The sequence below is a fragment of the Girardinichthys multiradiatus genome, chromosome Y (genome assembly GCF_021462225.1).
Source record: "Girardinichthys multiradiatus isolate DD_20200921_A chromosome Y, DD_fGirMul_XY1, whole genome shotgun sequence".
NCBI classification, from domain to species: domain Eukaryota; kingdom Metazoa; phylum Chordata; class Actinopteri; order Cyprinodontiformes; family Goodeidae; genus Girardinichthys; species Girardinichthys multiradiatus.
The window spans coordinates 14,034,224-14,057,478 of record NC_061818.1 but is presented as its reverse complement, the minus strand read 5'-3'; the positions used below and the strand labels follow the sequence as shown (position 1 = coordinate 14,057,478).

General features: G+C 41.5%; 1 protein-coding gene across 2 annotated transcripts in view; it reads left to right on the top strand.

Moving 5' to 3' along the window:
* The window catches only part of LOC124863953, a 35,347-nt gene that overhangs the window by 960 nt on the left and 11,132 nt on the right, over positions 1-23,255 (top strand). Inside the window, exons 2-11 of one of the 2 annotated variants that reach the window (XM_047358534.1) lie at positions 1,153-1,302; positions 9,877-9,995; positions 10,277-10,448; positions 10,537-10,655; positions 13,124-14,720; positions 15,982-16,097; positions 17,457-17,532; positions 19,165-19,295; positions 20,034-20,214; positions 22,683-22,830. In XM_047358534.1, coding sequence (XP_047214490.1) covers positions 1,153-1,302; positions 9,877-9,995; positions 10,277-10,448; positions 10,537-10,655; positions 13,124-14,720; positions 15,982-16,097; positions 17,457-17,471 — 2,288 coding nt within the window. In that variant the 3' untranslated portion in view covers positions 17,472-17,532; positions 19,165-19,295; positions 20,034-20,214; positions 22,683-22,830. Of the gene's footprint in view, positions 1-1,152; positions 1,303-9,876; positions 9,996-10,276; positions 10,449-10,536; positions 10,656-13,123; positions 14,721-15,921; positions 16,098-17,456; positions 17,533-19,164; positions 19,296-20,033; positions 20,215-22,682; positions 22,831-23,255 lie in introns of both variants that reach the window. The other variant, XM_047358533.1, reaches the window with a different exon arrangement.

Sequence of the window (23,255 nt, the reverse complement as noted above, 5' to 3'; positions counted from 1 at the left end):
GAACCTGAGGACTGTTAGACTGGACAGCTTTTAATTATATTCTTTACAAATCCAAAGTCCACAAGTTGTGCTTTTTCAGTCATAACATGAGAGATTGAAGTGTCATAGATCTAAATGATCCAACTTGGTTCATATGCTCAAGAAGCGGTGAATTAACCTTTTACAACATGAAATGCCTAATCAGAATCTAATTTCAGTCATCATATTTTCTCAATTGTAGAACATGACGGTATTTAAATGTGAGATATTTGTACTTGAAAGTCCAGAACTGTTTAATAAATGCTGACTCAAATCTAGAAATGTGGCTTTGGAATAGCACGGTATTTTGAAATTATAAAATGCATAGGGACCCTGTAAATTGTTTTATTAATCTTCAAAATTCAACAAATCCAAATGCCCAATTGCTGATGTGGCCTTATGAGTGTTCTTTAAAGGCGTTTAAAAATATTCTTGGCAAATCATTCAATAATTAAAAAAGTCGTTTAATCCTGGCCAAGCTTATCAGAAATCATGGCTTTTCTCACGTGTTGCACACAAACATCAACTCCTGCTTCTGTGTATTTGTCTTTGAATTCATAAAATGCATTTTCTTTTTTTTAAGGCCCCTTGGTTTGAATTTTTCTGAAACACTGATCTGTCTTGGTCTATCTGTATATTTACTTTTACAACCTTCCCTTTTTGTTTGTACTTTGCTTTGTACTTTTCACAGCTGACTGTGATCAGCCACCATCTTTTGCCACACTGATATACTTTATTGAAGGAATGTCAAAATCTTTTCAATTGTTTGAGCTGACAGTTCTTCTGTTGAGGCCATGTTTCCTGTCAGCCAGGTGCAATACGCTTCTTTATGTCTGCCAATACTTAACTGCAGGCTCTCTTGTGTAGAGGGATATGTGCAGGTATTTATCTAGCAATGTGATCAGTTTGTTTTCCCATTGATTACATAATTCTTATTATCAAACTAAAAACATGTACACTTTATTGCAAGAATGTTTAATTTTATTGCATTTGTTTAATGTTTTTTTATGGTTTTATCCCTCATAAGTATGCATCTTCTACATTCTCAGTGGAAATTCTTGCTTCCTTTTCCACCCGAACGTATTCACGTATTCAGATTATTTTTTTTATATATTTTTTTTTTTTGTATCCCAGTCCGGGCTCGGGAGGCGAGCAACATTGGTCAGCATCTTGGCGGCTCTGTTGAGAGCTGGCAGAAACTGGAGCCTTCGGTGGAGTGTGGAGATGATGCCATGACCCTGACTGTCAGGAGGAAAAGAGCCATACAGTTACTGCTGGATCAAGGTGAGGCTAGGCCTACTCCTGTTCTAGGGAATGCCCTCCAACACAGTCCCCGATCTCTCATCCCATCCGTTTAATTCTCCCAGGCAAAAAGTGTACAGGTCCTTCTCAAAATATTAGCATATTGTGATAAAGTTAATTATTTTCCATAATGTAATGATGAAAATTTAACATTCATATATTTTAGATTCATTGCACACTAACTGAAATATTTCAGGTCTTTTATTGTCTTAATACGGATGATTTTGGCATACAGCTCGTGAAAACCCAAAATTCCTATCTCACAAAATTAGCATATCATTAAAAGGGTCTCTAAACGAGCTATGAACCTAATCATCTGAATCAACGAGTTAACTCTAAACACCTGCAAAAGATTCCTGAGGCCTTTAAAACTCCCAGCCTGGTTCATCACTCAAAACCCCAATCATGGGTAAGACTGCCGACCTGACTGCTGTCCAGAAGGCCACTATTGACACCCTCAAGCAAGAGGGTAAGACACAGAAAGAAATCTCTGAACGAATAGGCTGTTCCCAGAGTGCTGTATCAAGGCACCTCAGTGGGAAGTCTGTGGGAAGGAAAAAGTGTGGCAGAAAACGCTGCACAACGAGAAGAGGTGACCGGACCCTGAGGAAGATTGTGGAGAAGGGCCGATTCCAGACCTTGGGGGACCTGCAGAAGCAGTGGACTGAGTCTGGAGTAGAAACATCCAGAGCCACCGTGCACAGGCGTGTGCAGGAAATGGGCTACAAGTGCTGCATTCCCCAGGTCAAGCCACTTTTGAACCAGAAACAGCGGCAGAAGCGCCTGACCTGGGCTACAGAGAAGCAGCACTGGACTGTTGCTCAGTGGTCCAAAGTACTTTTTTCGGATGAAAGCAAATTCTGCATGTCATTTGGAAATCAAGGTGCCAGAGTCTGGAGGAAGACTGGGGAGAAGGAAATGCCAAAATGCCAGAAGTCCAGTGTCAAGTACCCACAGTCAGTGATGGTCTGGGGTGCCGTGTCAGCTGCTGGTGTTGGTCCACTGTGTTTTATCAAGGGCAGGGTCAATGCAGCTACCTATCAGGAGATTTTGGAGCACTTCATGCTTCCATCTGCTGAAAAGCTTTATGGAGATGAAGATTTCATTTTTCAGCACGACCTGGCACCTGCTCACAGTGCCAAAACCACTGGTAAATGGTTTACTGACCATGGTATCACTGTGCTCAATTGGCCTGCCAACTCTCCTGACCTGAACCCCATAGAGAATCTGTGGGATATTGTGAAGAGAACGTTGAGAGACTCAAGACTCTGGATGAGCTAAAGGCCGCTATCGAAGCATCCTGGGCCTCCATAAGACCTCAGCAGTGCCACAGGCTGATTGCCTCCATGCCACGCCGCATTGAAGCAGTCATTTCTGCAAAAGGATTCCCGACCAAGTATTGAGTGCATAACTGTACATGATTATTTGAAGGTTGACGTTTTTTGTATTAAAAACACTTTTCTTTTATTGGTCGGATGAAATATGCTAATTTTGTTAGATAGGAATTTTGGGTTTTCATGAGCTGTATGCCAAAATCATCCGTATTAAGACAATAAAAGACCTGAAATATTTCAGTTAGTGTGCAATGAATCTAAAATATATGAATGTTAAATTTTCATCATGACATTATGGAAAATAATTAACTTTATCACAATATGCTAATATTTTGAAAAGGACCTGTAGTTGGAGAGAAGAGGTGTTGAGGCACAGCAATTTAGTTAAACAAGAGCTGCTGGATCAGATCTGCTGCTATGGCAAATGTAAATAAACACATTAACAGTAACCTGATGCATATACAAATGTAAAAATACCACAAAAACAAAGAACCAAGGCTTTATCTCACCAGTATGAATGTCATTTAGTATTTTGCTAAAGGTTTAGTGCTCTGATTATGAAGAAAAATTAACCAATCTGACAGGGAAACTGAATTAGCTTCCTTAGGTGGCCACTGGAGGGCGGCATAACTGGCTCTGTTCTTATTGAAGTACAGTAGTTCTCAATCCTTTCTTAGGATCTTTCAGTATTTTTAACCTAGTATTTAGGCATTAAGAAGATGGCTACTTAATGGGTTAAATGTTAACTGTTTCTATAAAAGACAGGCACATTTTTTAAAAGACCAGTTTTCTAATATTTTTTGTTTGACTGGTTGTGGAAATGTAATTTTTTTTTTTGTTTTTTACCCTGCCATCTCTTTCTTTGCAAGGCTATTTGGTAACACATTTCATCATTACGAGGAACAAGTCTACAGCTTACAGCTCCATTTGTTTGTCAGTACTGTAAAGCAGGGCATTGAAGAGCTTTGAACTGAATTTCAGATGCAGCAGGAATAATTGTACTCATTAGGTTTGGTGCTTGATGTAAAGAGGATTAAATTAATGTTTTCCAGAAATCTTTCCCAGATCTTTGATAATTGTGTATATATATTTTTTTGTTTGGGGAAGATCCTATCTAGACTAGCATCTTATTAAAATCATATTTGGTTCTTTCTCTCAGTGCATGTTGAGCATTGAGTAAAAAGCAGGGGATTTTAAAGCCTTTTGGTTTCAGTGAAGGGGGAAAAAAACTTGTTCAAGTAACATTTCTAGACTATGGTTATATTCATTATATGCAGGCTATTTTCTCCACCCTTTTAATCTTTAAATTCTTGTTGTGACTGTTTTTGTCTCATAACATTTCCTTGTACAGAGCCAAAAGCTGTGTACCTTATTTCAGTTTCTTGGGCTTCATGAGGCACACAGACAATAGGACTGGTATGGTTTTATGTACAAAGCTTTACTGGCAACTTTCCCCTCTTATTTGAGTAAATTCTTAATACCGTAACCCTTGCTATGGTTTGAGGTGCTTGTGTTTGCTTCTCGTTAGAGAGCACCAGCATTTTAATCGTATATCTTTTGAACTATGTTTTCCTATTTTTCTTATTTTGATCATGGAATATTCTTTAAATTATACTAAAACTTGAGACTACATAAACGTAGGATGTAGCAGGCACTGCACACCACTTTAAAAGCTATTATTGTGCAAGTGTTGCTTGACGGGGCTGTGCTGGACCAAACTGATGTACTTATTACACAGCGCTCTGTAATGTTTTGTCAGTGCCTCCAATCAGAAAGAATCGTGCACACCAAAGCCTGTGTGAACTGATCACTGCGATCTGATCACACTGACTTTTGGAAAGCTAAAGTTGTGACTCCAACAGACATTTATTGTGGACAAAATGTCTTTACATGTCTTAACCGCAGCTACAAAAGTGTTTTTCTTTTCTTTGAGTATTCTGACAGGTTGCCACACTGTTTTCCATTTGGTGTCATGTGACTATATGATGTAATGATATGGTTGAACATTGCACTGACAATTTCAGGTGTAATTTCCTGGCTGCTCTTTCCCACTAGTCTCTGATGGCTTTACTAAGTAAATAGTAAGTCAGTTTTATTTGTAGTGCACCTTTCACAGAGGATCACAAAGTGCTTCACAAAAACTGCATGAAAGTGTAAACATCAAATTCAAACATGATAAATAAAACCTCAAGACAACAAAACCAAAGGAAGCCTGAGGGGTTCAGTATTTGGCATGAACAATTCAGTGATATAGGAAGGGGCTTGACCATGCAGAGCCCCAAAAGTTAATCCTAAGATTTAAAAATGAACAGATAACCAGTACACATACACTGGCCACTTTATTAGATACACCTTGCTAGTACCAGGTTGGACCCCCTTTTGCCTTCAGAACTGCCTTAATCCTTCGTGGCATAAATTCAACAAAGTACTGGAAACATTCCTCAGAGAGTTTGGTCCATATTGACATGATAGCATCACACAGATGCTGCAAATTTGTCAGCTGCACATCCATGATGCGAATCTCCCGTTCCACCACATCCCAAAGGTGCTCTATTGGATTGAGATCTGGTGACTGTGGAGACCTTTTGAGTCCAGTGAACTCATTGTCATGTTCAAGAAACCAGTCGGACATGATTCGTGCTTTATGACATGGCGCGTTATCCTGCTGGAAGTAACCATCAGAAGATGGGGATATCCATTTCCAAGATGGCGCCGCAGATGGTCGCCTCGGCGTGTTGGTGCGCATTGTTTTGTTTTGTTTTTTGCTTTAAAACGGTCTTCTGTGATGGTACCCGGAGCTCTCTCACCAGAGAAGAACTCATGAACATCAGGGCTACTACACCAGAGGAGTTATTTCCAACATTTCTACCTACTGCTCTGGAATATTTGGACATTCTGGTCAAAGGTGCGCTCACCTTTGTTCACGCGGTGAAACGCCGGAATAGAGGGAAACGGGCTGGGGTGCTGTTACGTCTTCGCCAGCGTAGACTACGAACACCGTTACCTGGAATATTTCTCTCTAACGTGCGCTCACTTCCCAACAAAATGGAGGAACTACAACTGCTGTTGGGGAAAAACAGGGACTTTTATTCATCGGCAGTTTTGTGCTTCACGGAGACGTGGCTGTGTGGATTAATACCGGACTCTGCGCTGCAGCTGGCAGGATTCCAGCTCTACAGAGCGGACAGAGACACAGAACTCTCCGGCAAAGCGAAAGGTGGAGGAATCTGTTTTTACCTCAACAGTGGTTGGTGCAACGACGTGACAGTGATTCAGCAGCACTGTTCTCCAGACCTGGAAGCCTTCATCATAAAATGTAAGCCTTTCTATTCCCCCCGTGAGTTCGCTTCGTTCATCCTGGTCGGTGTTTACATCCCGCCGCAAGCTAACGTGCAGGTCGCACAGCGCATGCTCGCCGACCAGATACTGAGTGTGGAGCGGACCAACCCGGACTCCTTAGTTATCGTCGCTGGTGACTTTAACAAAGGTAATCTGACCCACGAACTCCCCAAATACAGACAGTTTATAAAATGTCCGACCAGAGAGGACAACATTCTGGATCACTGTTACACCACCATCAGAGACGCTTATCACGCCGTCCCACGTGCTGCACTGGGCCAATCCGACCACATCATGGTCCACCTGATTCCTGCATACAGGCAGAAACTAAAGCTCTGCAAACCTGTTGTGAGGACGACAAGGAAGTGGAGCAGTGAGGCTATGGAGAAGCTCGAGGCGTGTTTAGGCTGTACAGACTGGGATGTGTTCAGGACTACTACCAACAGTCTGGACGAGTACACAGAGGCTGTGACTTCCTACATCAGCTTCTGTGAGGACAGCTGTGTACCATCATACACCAGGGTGAGTTACAACAACGACAAACCCTGGTTCACAGCTAAACTCAGAAGGTTAAGACTGGATAAGGAAGAGGCCTTCAGGAGTGGGGACAAAGACATATACAGAGAGTACAAGTTTGGCAAGGCAGTGAAAGAGGCCAAACGACTGTACTCTGAGAAGCTCCAAAACCAGTTCTCAGCCAACGACTCTGCGTCTGTCTGGAAAGGGCTCAAGCAAATCACCAACTACAAGCCGAAAGCCCCCCACTCCATCAACGACCGACGCCTCGCCAACGACCTGAACGAGTTCTACTGCCGCTTTGAAAGACAAAGGGACAGTCCTGCAACCATCCCCCACGACGCCCCCCAACAGCTGCAGCCACAATCCACCACCCCCACCTCCCCAACCTCAAGAGGGGCCTTGACACCTCCAACCCCCACCCTGAAGTTCCCCCCCACCAGCCCCCTACCCACGCCGAGGACGGCTCTTTCCATCCAGGAGAGGGACGTCAACAAACTCTTCAGGAGACAGAACCCCCGGAAAGCTGCTGGTCTGGATTCTGTCTCACCAGCCAGCCTGAAGCACTGCGCTGATCAGCTGTCTCCAGTCTTCACAGACATTTTTAACACCTCACTGGAGACATGTCATGTGCCAGCCTGCTTCAAGTCCTCCACCATCGTCCCTATTCCCAAGAAGCCAAGGACCACAGGGCTTAATGACTTCAGACCCGTCGCCCTGACCTCTGTGGTGATGAAGTCCTTTGAGCGCCTTGTGCTCTCACACCTAAAAGACATCACCGACCCCCTCCTGGACCCCCTGCAATTTGCCTACAGAGCCAACAGGTCTGTAGATGATGCAGTCAACCTAGCCCTTCACTTCATCCTCTGGCATCTGGACTCCACAGGAACCTATGCCAGGATCCTGTTTGTTGATTTCAGCTCTGCCTTCAACACCATTGTCCCAGTTCTGCTACAGGAGAAGCTCTCCCAGCTGAGTGTGCCCGACTCCACCTGCAGAACAGTTTTTTCCCATCTGCCACCAGCCTGGTTAACAAAGCCCGGAAACCACCCTGACACTCTCCCTTTCCCCCACACCCCCCCTGTTTTTGCTGACAGGACACCCGTAACCTGTAACTCTATGCGTTACATTAACGTTCAGCATGGACTCCTGCTTTACTTGCACTGCCATACTTGCACAATGATCACCTGCACTGTTTTATTGCTCTTGCATCTTATACTGCTCTATACTTACTCTCACTCACTTAAAACTGTGCACATATATTTATATTATATTGTAGATATGTTTATACTGTTTAATTTGTATTGTATTGCACCGACTACGCCAAAACAAATTCCTTGTATGTCCAAAAACGTACTTGGCAATAGAGCTTTTCTGATTCTGATTCTGTGGTCATAAAGGGATGGACATGGTCAGCAACAATACTCAGGTAGGCTGTGGTGTTGACACAATGCTCAATTGGTACTAAGGGGCCCAAAGTGTGCCAAGAAAATATCCCCCTCACCATTACACCACCACCACCAGCCTGAACCGTTGATACAAGGCAGGATCGATCCATGCTTTCATGTTGATGATGCCAAATTCTAACCCTACCATCCGAATGTCACAGCAGAAATCAAGACTCATCAGACCAGGCAACATTTTTCCAATCTTCTATTGTCCAGGTTTGGTGAACCTGTGCAAATTGTAGCCTCAGTTTCCTGTTCTTAGCTGACAGGAGTGGCACCCGGTGTGGTTTTTTGCTGCTGTAGCCCATCTGCCTCAAGGTTCGACGTGTTGTGCGTTCAGAGTTGCTCTTCTGCATGCCTTGGTTATAACAAGTGGTTATTTGAGTTACTGTTGCCTTTCTATCAGCTCGAACCAGTCTGGCCATTCTCCTCTGGCATCAACAAGACATTTGCGCCCACAGAACTGCCGCTCACTAGATATTTTCTATTTTTCAGACCATTCTCTGTAAACCCTAGAGATGGTAGTGAGTGAAAATCCCAGTAGATCAGCAGTTTCTAAAATACTCAGACCATGCCACGTTCAAAGTCACTTAAATCACCTTTCTTCCCCATTCTGATGCTCGGTTTGACCTGCAGCAGATTGTCTTGACCATGTCTACATGCCTAAATGGATTGAGTGGCCGGTGAGTGTATGTTGAAGCAGTTGGAGCCCTGCTGCAGAGTTTTGGACAAAACTGAAGGAAGTTGTTTTTGTTTTTTTCCAGTCATAGGAGAAGCGCATTACAACAGTCTAGAGAAAAGGAAATAAATGCATCTCAAGTTCCTGTTCTGACACAAACCCTTGGAACATTTGGAAATATTTCTGAGATTATTAAAATGGCTTTAAACAAGTTGTTTTGAGTGACCTTCAATAGACATCGATTGGTAGAATACAACACCTTAATTCCTGAAGTTTGGCTTGACAGCTGCATTCAAAGTTCCATGTTGCCTAATCAGAGGAACCATGCTTTCCAGGGCAATGATCAGACATATGGATTTTCTCAGGTCTTGGTTCTCAAGTATTTCTAACCAGTTTATATTTATTATGTCCTCGAGTAATTTAGAAAGCTCAAAGAACTCAGAATATTTGAAGTAGTACTGCTGACTTTCATCTGCACCAAGATCCCCACCAAATTTTGACATCGGTTAGTTGGTGACTATGCCAGAGGCTGAAACGTCTAACATGGCTAAAATCTTTATTTCCCCCAATGTCTGCTGCCATCATCATCCCGCCTTCCCCCTGCTCATTTCCTGTGTATATACTGTGGAATAAAGGCCACTAGTGGGGGACGATAAATCACAATGGCATCTTCATCTTATTGTATAGTGATGGGTAGACCAAAGTCAAAGCCATTGTGTTGGTTCCATAACTTGTGCTTGTCTTTGCCAATTCTTTGTTAGTTTGTAGCTCAGATCCACATATTTAGATGGGTTGTCATTCAAATATAACGGTGAAAAATGTTACCAATCCTCCAAGCTGGATCAACATAAAAAGGCCTTGTAAAGTTTATAAGCAAGGGGTAGACCAGGAGCGCTGTCCCACCTGCAACCATTTTGAAACTGGTCAAATCTTTTTTTTTTTGTGTATTTAACTGCTGTTCTTAAACTGGACCTTAGACTTTTTTATTATGTTGGCTCCAAGATGTAGCTTGGAACTGGTTTTTTGGCCAAATGTGTTCTTGAAAAAAGGGTTTGTGGATACCTAATGGATAGGTAAATAATGAGGAAAAAATTAGAATGATGCCCAAACTAAGGGCTCCTTCGTAATTAATGATGTTTTTAGTCTTGGGAAGCCAAAGTTGTAATTGGAAAGTTGAATTAACCATACATGTTTAGATTAAACTTTGTTACTTAAATTAACTAAAGTAATTATTTTCCAGTGAATGGTTCATCGTTGCCCCTGGCCCAGCTACCTCAACAGTGTGGTTACTCAGTTCGAAGCTCATGGAAAGACCTCACTCTGATGGCTCAGTATGATGCCTGTCATGTCATTCGAGAGGTGTGGTAAAATCTAGTTTTTTCCAACACCAGTCACATCTTATTTACTGTCTGACTTATTAGAATAAAGCTTTGACTTTTCTGCATTTTAACTGAATCATTTAAGCTAAACTGTGGTATTCACCTCACCAGAGTATCCAAATTTAGAGAGGTGTGGCGGGAACCTTCTCAGATGATTGATTCATATTTGTTTTTTGTTTTTTTTGATGTGACCAGCTAGATTTTCTCAAATGGATCTCTAATGCTATTGTTGGACATATTGGTATAATGCTTTTGCTTAAGGATGACGGCTATGTGTTACCTCTGCTGTGGATGGGGATTCCGGTCAAGGTTTTCTGCCCGGTCTCTCACCTCGAACCTGAAGGTGAGGGGCCGTCCTCCCTCTGCTGCTACCCAAATGGCATGACTGTCGAACTGCGAGGACCGTTGGCTATGAAGAACACGCACATAAATGGTAAATGTACTTTAAGGATCAGCAAGCCCTTAAAAATCAGTTTGTCCTTTTTAATCTTGTCTTAGTTTATCGCTCTATTCTACTACAGTGAGGGGAGAATGGACCCCTTTGGGGCTGTTGGTTGAACAGTGTGGTTACACTTTGGAGAGACGAGCCGCAGAGACAGTCATTGCAGTCCCATTCATTACTTGCGGTACAACTGTAAAGGTAAATTGTAAACATTTTTACCAAGCATGGGAATGTTTGCTGTTATCAAAGTATGTAAAGGTTTTTGAAAGTTAATTTTTCAAAAGTGTAAACATTACCATAATTTTCTATGGTTTAAATTCATTCTAAAGAGATGCCAGAGGGAGTACTGTAGCGGGCAGCATTTTCTCCAGATCTATGGAGTATAGAATAACACAGCTCTGCCCCTCCTCCACCCAGTGCTGCAAACTGCTGGTCATTTGGCTGACAGAAGGCTACTGCACATGCTTTATTGGTCTGATTTTACAGTTTTTAATAATGTTCTGGACTTGCTGTAGCAGTGTGGAGATCCGTGGGACCAGATCGTCGTGAAACTAGCCTGGTTTTATACGCCACACAATTAGCTAGGGCAACATGCAGTGGGAAGAACAAATATTTTATACACTGCTGATTTTGCAGGTTTTCCCACTTGCAAAGCATGTTGAAGTCTTCAATTTATTTCTATCTATAGGTAATGTTCAACTGTGAGTGACAAAATCTAAAACAAAAATCCAGAAAATCACATTGTGTGTAAAGTAATTCATTTGCGTTTTATTGTATGACATAAATGTTTGATCACCTACCAACCAGTATGAATCCCAGCTCTCACAGACCTGTTAGTTCTTCTCCACTCATCACCTGTATTAACTGCACCTGTTTGAACTCGTTATCTGTCTAAAAGACACCTGTCCACACACTCAATCAAACAAACTCCAACCTCTCCACCATGGCCAAGACCAGAGAGCTGTGTGAGGACATCAGGGATCAAATAGTAGAGCTGCACAAGGCTGGGATGGGCTACAGGAAAATAGCCAAGCAGGTTGGTGAGAAGGCAACAACTGTTGATGCAATTATAAGAAAATGGAAGAAGTTCAAGATGAGGGTCAATTTCCCTCGGTCTAAGGACTCCATGCAAGATCTCACCCCACGAGGTGAGATCAATGATCATGAGGAAGGTGAGGGATCAGCCCAGAACTACACGGCAGGACCTAGTCAATGACCTGAAGAGAGCTGGGATCACAGTCTCAAAGAAGACCATTAGTAACACACTACACCGTCATGGATTCAATGCCTGCAGCGCACGCAAGGTCCCCTGCTCAAGCCAGCGCATGTTCAGGCCCGTCTGAAGTTGGCCAATGATGAATCATCTGGATGATCCAGAGGAGGAATGGGAGAAGGTCATGTGGTCTGATGAGACAAAATGGAGCTTTTTGGTCTGAACTCCACTCGCCGTGTTTGGAGGAAGAAGAAGGATGAGTACAACCCCAAGAACACCATCCCTGCCATGAAGCATGGAGGTGGAAACATCATTCTTTGGAGATACTTTTCTGCAAAAGGGACAGAATGACTGCACCGTATTGAGGGGAGGATGGATGGAGCCATGTATCAGGAGATCTTAGCCAACAACCTCCTTCCCTCAGTAAGAGCATTGAAGATGGGTCGTGGCTGGGTCTTCAAGCATGACAATGATCCAAAGCACACAGCCATGGCAACTAAGGAGTGGCTCTGTAAGAAGCATCTCAAGGTCCTGGAGTGGTCTAGCCAGTCTCCAGACCTGAACCCAACTGAAAATCTTTGGAGGAGCTGAAAGTCCACATTGCCCAGCGACAGCCCCGAAACCTGGAGGATCTAGAGAAGACCTGTAAGGAGGAGTGGTCCAAAATCCCTGCTGCTGTGTCTGCAAACCTGGTCAAGAACTACAGGAAACATTTGATATCTGTAATCGCAATCAAATGTTTCTGTACCAAATTTTAAGTTTTGTTTTTCTGATTTATCAAATACTTTTGTCATGCAATAAAATGCAAATTTACTTAAAAATCACAAAATGTGATTTAATGGATTTTTGTTTTAAATTCTGTCACTCACAGTTGAAGATCACCTATGATAAAAATTAAAGACTTTTACATGATTTGCAAGTGGAAAAACCTGCAAAATCGGCTGTGTATCAAATACTTGTTCTCCCCACTGTACATTTCTGAGAAATTGAGTTCCAGGGGAAAAAGGTTACAACAGGAAAACCAGCTAATCATTGCTGGTTTGAAACTGCAGTTTGTGAGCTACAAGCAACATGTTTATTAAGCAGCTGAGTTCAGGCTCCTGGAGCAGGTAGACTAAATAATTAACCAGCTGATATCAGATTGTTGTACTTATGAGTAGCAAATAGGGATATGTTGCACAATAAGCACTTAAACTATTATACTATTATGTTTTTCTCACCCAAGTGAACTTGGAAAATTAATTGATAAAAATACTGCAGTCTTTATTTTAACAGTACCAGGAATAATTGTTGCTTCTGTTTATTTTACTAAAACTTTATTGTTGCTTTACAATACTTAAAAATCTTTTGAAAAACAAATTTCTAGAAATGAAAGTTTAGTTGTTTATTTTTTCCTCTTTTTGACAGCTTTTATTTATTTTTATTTTTTTACTTACAATGAATTGTCTTTCAGGATGGAAAAAGCACACTTCTGCTTAGAATGGGAAAGGAGATATTCATGCTGGCTTGTCCTAACCCTGCCTTTCAAGTACCCACAGCTACCCATGAGTCTCTGGCTGACGGCTCTCCTGATCTTACCAGAACGTTGCCAAAACCAAAGCTTGAATCCCTGGGTCCTTTCCTATTTGTGCCACCCTTCTACTTGGCTCCACCTTACCATCCTCACCCAACATATCACTATAGTTATTTTCAACATAAAGAACAGGACTCGTACAAGCCTCCTCCTCATTCTTTGGCTTCTAAGGCTGACCCTACATCCCAGCTAAGCTCTCAGGACCATTACTACCAGCAGATTTCTCTTAAAGATGCATATGAACACTTCATGACCCAAAAGCCTCTTTCATCTAAAGATCAGTTGAAAAGTTCAGGTTCGTTTCATAAAGATAAAAAACAAACTCATGTAGCTCCCCTCTCGGATCTCTCAAGGAACAGTGTGACTCCTACAGGCCTGCCAGTTCAGGTTGAAGCTCCTCATTTCCAGCATCCAAATCATGATTTTGGCTCATTTTACCACTACTACCATTACCCCAAAATCCCTTTTCCTGGCACACCTCAGGGCCTAGGTCCAGGTGTTCGTGGACCACGAACCTCTGATTCTCAGAACCATCAACTTCCTTCCATGCTTCCTGATATCCAGCAGCCCCAGGGTCTCAAAGAGGGCACAAAGCAGGTTTCTTCACCTGTAACCACCCAAACGAAAAACAAAGTGACAGCAGTTCATTCACCTTACCTTCCTCAGCCTTTTCCATACCATTTTTATTTCTACCCACATATTACAATGGGTGAGGCTAAAAGACTTGGGCTTTTCCATTTAGACTGGGCTGCAAAAGCAAACATGTCCTCATCTCACCCTGCTGAACTTGCAAATCAGGAAAAACAAAATGTTATTCCCAACCGAAATAAGCCAGATAAAGAGACTGATGTTCAGCCCAGTTTTAGCTCAAGGCTACAGGGCAACGATGGCAACAAACGTTCTTCCTCTGTGACTCCTACAGTTCAGTCTCCAGCCCCACAAAGACCAGATCCAGTCGCAGTCCCTCCTGACAAACCAGTTATTCCCACGCCAGGATTTACACATAATGCTGATCCCTACAAGTACTATTACCATCCCTATTATAACTACTACCTAAAGTATTATGCGCCAGAAGCTTTGCGTGGTGTGTACAACCATCTGGCTCAAACATCAGTTCAGCAACCTTCCCATTCTAAATATCAAACCAGTTCTCCTTCCTCTGAACCTGTTTATGGCAGTCACAATAGACTGATGTTTCCTTACTATTATTTCAATCTCAACTATCTGCCTCAGCTGTTCAGATACTACCAGAAGCAAAATCATCCAGGCAGTAAAGACTCAGATAAAGGCTCTACATCTCTGCTTTCCTCAAACTTGGATTATGCTGAACTGCAGAGGTTTCCTCGTGCTTCTGAGGGGGGTCAATCAGGTCCCCAACTATCACTGTCCAACACCTTTAATCCACCTTACTCTAACTATATCACTTGGCACCCCAGAGGACATGGGGCTAAAGAAAAGCTGGATGACTTTATGAGAGGTAAATGGTCTCATTAGAATCTTACTTTCATGCTTAAAATACTAGTATTTGTAAAATGTTGTAGAGATGCGAAAGGAGACCAGTTGACTGGAACTGGTTTGTAGCGGCCAGTCAGAAATGCAAAATCCAACTTTTTGTTGGTAGAAGAAAATGGAGAATTTAATCATATTAGTCTGCTTCTCGGTATAGTTTTATGCAAAAGTATCTGAGAACTATACTAAATTATTTTAAAAAGATGTCTTGAAAGTTGCACGGGACGCGCTGGCATTGTTTTAGTTTGTTCGCTCTGCTGCATCCCAAAATGCAATGCAAACCTGGCTACGGGAAGGCGTTTAGCTCAAGGTTGCAGTGTTTACCTGGTAGCTGTGTTGGTTCACATTTACAACATAAACACACCACTCTAAAGTTAATTCGGAACTGTACAGAAACCAGTTGACTGTACAAAATTTGGATTTAGTTTCTGACTGGCCAATACAAATCAATCCTAATCGGGGAATGCAATGTTTCTGAATAAAGTTAATATAAAGAGATGGATGGATAGATGACTCAATGATTGACTGCTCGGCCACACACAAGATGTGACATCCCCTCCGATCCTGATAGAATAAATAATTCCAAGGGATTTTATAGTCATAATGAATGAATAAATGGATGATTTTATTAAGTTTGACACAGTTGGCTTTACATTGATTTTGTATGTAAAGAAAAAGTTTAGTTATTTCTTAATCATGGTGGACATTACTTTTTCAGGCATTTAATGAAGGTAATGCTACATTCTGTCCTGTAAAGGAGAGGTGCTGTTATATTAGGTTAGTTGGGTGTGCTTATATCCCATCCTATCAAATAAAATGTATAGCATGTCAGTAAAATTCTAATTTCATGCCACCTTTTTCCCTCGAACCATGTGCTGAGATTAGCTCATGCCTCATCCAAACACCTTGCCCCCCACCCTGCTGTCTTGGACCAGTTTCAGATATTTAGTGCAGTCTGTTTTTGGCTGCTGTCCACACATTTTACAACTCCAATCTTTCTAAAAAAAAAAAAAAAAAATCTTGTGGGTACTTGTCCCAAAAGCTAGAAACCAAAAGTTGAATTAGTTAGGTTACTGTTTCAAACATACTTTGTAATTACTCTGTACACATTAAAGAAATGTACAAAGCTACATATTTCAGGAATGATCTCTAAGTATCTGGTTCAACAGATGGCCCAGCAGGGCTAGATTTTGTCTTGGCTGTGCCTGACTCTTTATTGGATCCCTTAGCGGCCCTACCTGCTCCTTCCTCTGGAGACAGGAAGTTGTCCTGCATGCTGCAGAAGCGTTCCTCAGATCCTGACATCTACATTGTTCCTCTGGATGGCTGCAAGGTAAACAAAGATGTAAGACATTCCTTTGAATCTTTAATTACCAAATTAAATTATGGCTTGTTAAAGTTTTTATTTTTTTTTATGTAGATTCACTTGCAGCTAATGAAAATCAATTTGTCAGGGAACTATTTCTAAAAGACTGATACAGAAGCAATGCGTCATGGCCTACACAATCACAGGGACATGGCAGTTGTCCTGCAGACAGTCTGATATCCTAAACATGGCAGGTAAAGCACAAAAGGTCACTGCTAAAGAAGCTGGCTGTGACCAAGCCTGTTATTGTCAAATGTGGAAGGAAAAAGTGTGGTTCAGGAAAGGTGCACAAGCAACAGCGATAACTACAGCCTTGAGAGCATTGCGAAGCAAAGCTTTGACTGCAGCTGGAGTTGGTGCTTCAGGTACCAGCACACACAGATGTTTGGAGAAAATGGGCTGGAGCCACTCCTAAAACAGAGGCTATCAGAATCAGAAAAGCTTTATTGCCAAGTATGTTTTTGGACATACAAGGAATTTGTATGTCAGAAGGCTCTTGCATGAGCAAAGGAGATAAAGGACTGGACTGTTGTAGTCCACCGGTTTAGATGAAATGTAATGAGAATAAATTTCTCACTGCCTTTGGAACTCAAGGTCCCAAAGTCTGAAGAAAGGTTGGAGAGGCACCAAATCAAAGCTGCTTTAGGTCCAGTGTGAAGGTTCCACAGTTGATGGTTTGGGGAGCCACGTCCTGTGTTGGTGTTTCTCCCCTGTAAGTTAAGTCAAAACTTTAGATCACCTTAGGCTTCCCTCTGGTGAGGAACTTTATCAGGTTCCCTTTGCTGATTTTTTTTATTTTTTTTTTTCATTCGCTTCAAGTCATGATCTTTAAAATTAGAGATGAGATGTTGTAATGTGTCTGTGTAACAAATCTATTGGAGTTATAACTAAATTACCACTGTGATTTAACTTGAGGTGCATTTGTAAATTGGAAAAATGCAGATAGTGATGAAAACAATGACCTGTCTTGTTTCTTAGGACTGTTACAGAACTACACTGTGGACTCTGAAAAAGGGATTTGTGTTCTTAAGAAATTCAGCTTAAAAATTCAACATTTGTTTTTATTTAAAAATGTGACTTTGTTAATTTTGAGGAATATCCAGTTGTGGAATCTAGAACTGATGCAGATGGGAAGGGATTAGTCTATCCTTTGACATCTATGTGACTTTGCATGTGTTTATTTCTGCTGTGTCCTATAGTTGGACCAGTCAGATTCCTTGTTGCTCCCACCTTCAGACTGGTTCTCTTTTATTGACCCTCCTTCTGTGGTTCCAAACTTAACTCTACAGACAGAAGGAATAATTGATCTGTAATCTTTTTTTTTTTTTTTTTTCTTAGATGTCTGGTCAGTGATTCATGAGTCAGAAGTCCAAGGTATCCTGTCAAACAGGGACAGAGGTTATTTCCCTGTAAGGTATGCAATCTCTTTTTAAATGTATCATGGGTTGTGTAGTTGATTTCTCCTCTGAACAAGTTGATTTTTGTGTCGGTGTTGGAATATTCTTCAGTGTTGCCATGCCTTAGGTTTATTGCGAAGCAAATCTTGTACTACTCCATATTTGTGGTAACATCCTGTCGTGATGCTCTGTGGGGAAAGATTTGCATTGCAGGTGACCTTTTTTGTCATGTTATAACCAAAATCTTTGTGTTTATCACATAAAATCCCAGCTACATTCATCAAAGTCATGCATAATTATCGAAAATTAGTGGTTATTAAAAATGAGAAGTATGGGCATGCATTTGCCTTCAGCCTGGGTCAGTACTTTTTTAGAATTACCTTCTGCTCCAATTACAGATGCAAGTCTTTGGGGTATGTTTCTACCAGCTTTGCATACTGAGAGAACTTTATTTTGCCCATTTGTCTTTGCAAAATTGCTCAGCCTCAGATTTAAGAGAGAACATCTAGGTGGCAATTTTTTAGCTTTTCAGTTTCTCAATAGTTCTGAATTGGGTTTGCATTTAGACTTTAAACTTTGCCAGTTTTACCCTTGAATGTGTTTAGATCTAAACCAAGGGTGCCCAGGTCCAGTCCTCAAGGACTAATATCCTGCTACTTTTAGATGTTTCCCTTCAACATTCTGAAATCAGATAAATGGCTCATTACCAGGCCTCTGCAGAGCTAATTGACTGAATGCTGATGAGGTAATTCAGCCATTTGACTCGGATGTGTTGGAGCAGGGATAAATTAAAAAGTTGCTGGATAGCAGCTCCTGAGTAATGGACACCTCTGATCTAAACCATTCTATTGTGGCTCTGGCTGTTTAGTGTTTCCTTGCTGGAAGGTGAACATCCTAAAACGTTTTCCTTTAGGACTGCCCTGTATTGAGCTTATACATCCTTCATGAGCTTTTTTTTACCTTTTTTTTTTTTTTTAAGCAACCCACAGCATGATGCTGGCACCACCATGTTCTCCTGTAGGGATTTTGTGTTTAGGATGTTTTGCAGTGTTATTGTCCACCGCACATAGAGTATTGCTTGTTGCACCTTCTTACATGTATTTGTTTTTGCAGCCACAAGTCATGTAGGAGATGGAGCAACTTCTTATGACCTTTTTCACCCATGCTTATTTTCTTTACACTGATCAATAAGTGCAAGATTTGTGGAGTGCACAAATGTTGACAATTGTTTCCACTTGAGCTGTGAATCTCTACAGCTCCTCCAGAGTTACCATGGGCCTCTTGGCTGCTTTTGTGAGCAATGCTCGTCTTGTCCAGCCTGTCAGTTTAGGTGGCCAGCCGTGTCTTTGTAGGTTTTGCATCTTTCAAACATCTGTTTGAAATAAGATAATGGATCGAAATGTTCTTTTTTTTTTATATATTTGAATTGGTTCCAATGGGTTTTGTTTTTTATCAGAGTGGACGGGGGTGAACAAAAATGAACTGTGATTATATGTAAACAGAAAAAATTAAAAACGATGTATTCTTTTGCTTTTACTTCACAATGTTTTGGTCATTTAAAATGCCAATAAATTACAAAGCACTACAGAGAGCTGAAACTCTAATGGGATCAAATGTTTTCTGCTTGGTTAAACTTTGTCTGCCTGCAGGTTGATGGTAGGATGCAGCTCCCCCTCAGGTTCACATGGTCAAGTTAGGCTGCATAAGGCTGGCCGATCTCATCTGCCCTCCACTGCACCAACACCATCAGTTGTTACTGTGGTACTGAGAATTGCAACAGGTGCCTTTTTTCAATTTCTCCATCTGGGTACGCCTATAGTCAGTTTACTTTGGTCTGAATCAGTTGAGTTTATTTTTGTACGTTTTTCCTATGGCTCGGGTCCTTTTTTATGCAGATAAGACTAACAGAAATCTGTCATTACAAACTACGCGAGAAAGTTCTGTCTGTTTTATTGGTCAGATGTGTACGGGGCGAGAGAACCAAATGTAAATACAGAAAGCAGATGTTGTTCTTTGAGCTAGTAGAAGAAAACTGTGAATTTAATCAAAATATTTAGTCTGTTAATCCATATAATTTCATGCAAAATTATCTGAGAAGTATCCTTATTGATTTTGAAAAGATGTCATGAATCTTCCATGTGTTTGACAAAAAAGAAAGGCCAGCATTGTTAGTTTGTTCACTCCACTGCATCACACAATGCAATGCAAACCTGGCTTCGGAAGGCTTGCAGCATTTAGTTGGTAGCCGTGTCGGATCACATTCACTCCATAAACGAACCCCTCTAGAGTTCATTGGGGCCGTACCGAGGCCACCTCCTCCAAACGGTCTCTGTATGGTTGTTTAGGATGCGGACCACGCCTCAGGTGTGAAAACCGCCTTAGTCAGGTCATTGCTCCTGAGCATCTTAAAATGTTTGCTTCCATATTAAAATTGGTAAACTGATAGTAGACCAATACCTGCTGTATTCACATTGGTGATGTGGTATTTAATAACATAACATCACTGTTTGATTTCTAGATGCCTTCTTTGCCAAGTTCTACCCTAAAGCTCATCTGCCCATTAGCCTCATGCAGGGTAAACCTGTTAATGTGGAGCTGAGACTGCTGGGACCTGCAGAGTCCAACCTGGTGCTTCTGGTTCACTCCTGCCTGGCTTACACTTTAACTCCAGATGTCAACTGGATGCTTTTTTACAATGGGTATGTTGTTTACAGATACTGTGAACTTCCTCTCTCCCTCTGTGTGTTTAGTCAGAAAGACTCTGACCACAACCTAGACTCCTACTGTATGTCTGCACAGGTCCTTCTCAAAATATTAGCATATTGTGATAAAGTTCATTATTTTCCATAATGTCATGATGAAAATTTAACATTCATATATTTTAGATTCATTGCACACTAACTGAAATATTTCAGGTCTTTTATTGTCTTAATACGGATGATTTTGGCATACAGCTCATGAAAACCCAAAATTCCTATCTCACAAAATTAGCATATTTCATCCGACCAATAAAAGAAAAGTGTTTTTAATACAAAAAACGTCAACCTTCAAATAATCATGTACAGTTATGCACTCAATACTTGGTCGGGAATCCTTTGGCAGAAATGACTGCTTCAATGCAGCGTGGCATGGAGGCAATCAGCCTGTGGCACTGCTGAGGTCTTATGGAGGCCCAGGATGCTTCGATAGCGGCCTTTAGCTCATCCAGAGTGTTGGGTCTTGAGTCTCTCAACGTTCTCTTCACAATATCCCACAGATTCTCTATGGGGTTCAGGTCAGGAGAGTTGGCAGGCCAATTGAGCACAGTGATACCATGGTCAGTAAACCATTTACCAGTGGTTTTGGCACTGAGCAGGTGCCAGGTCGTGCTGAAAAATGAAATCTTCATCTCCATAAAGCTTTTCAGCAGATGGAAGCATGAAGTGCTCCAAAATCTCCTGATAGCTAGCTGCATTGACCCTGCCCTTGATAAAACACAGTGGACCAACACCAGCAGCTGACACGGCACCCCAGACCATCACTGACTGTGGGTACTTGACACTGGACTTCTGGCATTTTGGCATTTCCTTCTCCCCAGTCTTCCTCCAGACTCTGGCACCTTGATTTCCGAATGACATGCTGAATTTGCTTTCATCTGAAAAAAGTACTTTGGACCACTGAGCAACAGTCCAGTGCTGCTTCTCTGTAGCCCAGGTCAGGCGCTTCTGCCGCTGTTTCTGGTTCAAAAGTGGCTTGACCTGGGGAATGCAGCACCTGTAGCCCATTTCCTGCACACGCCTGTGCACGGTGACTCTGGATGTTTCTACTCCAGACTCAGTCCACTGCTTCCGCAGGTCCCCCAAGGTCTGGAATCGGCCCTTCTCCACAATCTTCCTCAGGGTCCGGTCACCTCTTCTCGTTGTGCAGCGTTTTCTGCCACACCTTTTCCTTCCCACAGTCTTCCCACTGAGGTGCCTTGATACAGCACTCTGGGAACAGCCTATTCGTTCAGAAATTTCTTTCTGTGTCTTACCCTCTTGCTTGAGGGTGTCAATAGTGGCCTTCTGGACAGCAGTCAGGTCGGCAGTCTTACCCATGATTGGGGTTTTGAGTGATGAACCAGACTGGGAGTTTTAAAGGCCTCAGGAATCTTTTGCAGGTGTTTAGAGTTAATTCGTTGATTCAGATGATTAGGCTCATAGCTCGTTTAGAGACCCTTTTAATGATATGCTAATTTTGTGAGATAGGAATTTTGGGTTTTCATGAGCTGTATGCCAAAATCATCCGTATTAAGACAATAAAATACCTGAAATATTTCAGTTAGTGTGCAATGAATCTAAAATATATGAATGTTAAATTTTCATCATGACCTTATGGAAAATAATGAACTTTATCACAATATGCTAATATTTTGAGAAGGACCTGTATGTCTGCACAACAAATAAATACTTTAACACTTCTGTGCATTGAGATCAGTTTTATTCTTAAGACACTTGCATTATATCCTACTGTATAGCCAACACTTTTGGCAGTTTAAGCAGTCATAAGGCTAAGGCAAAATTCATGTAAACATCAGCATGATTTATGAAGTACATGAAGATAAAGTGCTGCATGGCAAGAGCAGTGAATGTAGTCTCATAGATCCATTAAAAAATCAATGGAGCTATATTAATCTAAATGGATTCAATAAACATGGCAAAATAGAAACATTTTGTACAATGCAATGCAGTAATTATTCCAGATAGTCATTAGGCTGCACTTTAAACACCTCTGCTCTAAACTAAGAGCAGCTCTATTGATATAAAAATAAATGAAAGTGTACATTTTAATTAGCTTTAAATGTGATCATCAATCAAAAGAACTTCTGGCTGCCTTTTACTGATTCTTGATTATAACTAAATCTTTTTTTTTTTTTTTTACCCTCACTTAAAACATGTCCCAGACGAATGGGCTTTTCTTTTTATTCTTTAATTCTCACATTTGGCTTTTCGGCTAGTTTAGCAATAGAAAATGAAGTGGAGTGTTAGTATTACCCCTTAACACGGGTAGATTCTTCTACCAGGTTAATCTGTCCAAGCATACCTTTTTAAAAACTGTTCTATATGGTTGTTTTTACTTGTCATATTTGTCATGTTTCACACAGTGATGAAAAGTTTGGTTGGAACATTACTCATTTTTTTGTGTTCAGTTGTAGCAGCCAGAGTGTTTCACAGAAGCTGCCTTCCCCAGACCCTCGGCACATCTGGAGGCTTAAAGTTTCCAGCTTCCCTTCCCTGCCTCCACCTAGCTACACCTACATGGCTCATGGAGGGCCATCTGCACCGGAAGATCCAGAGGTATGAGCAACATACAAGCCGTTCTTCTTGTGGGGCTCATCCACACCAGAATAAGACTACGTCACAAAGTGAGAAGTCAACCAGAAAGTTGAAGGTCATGTTTCTTTGTGGTGGCATACATGCATCCAGAAGGAAGAGTGGCAGGGAGCATCGGTAAAAGAGCCATACCTGCAAGCTTCCGGGTCGCACTCAGAACAACTCTTTAGTTCACAAGTTGTTATTGAGGGAAGAAGACTAAAGTGGGCTACATTCAGTGTCTGTGAGGTGTCAAAGGAAGAAGAAAAGTTGCAAGAGACTTGTAGAAAAACTGTTTTGGTTAAAACTAATCCTGTTAATTGCTAAGGTGTTTAAGTAAGACAGTTGACTGAACTGTCTAAAAGAAAATCTGATCTTTTTCCTGTTTTAAAGCTAAGGTAACTGCAGCT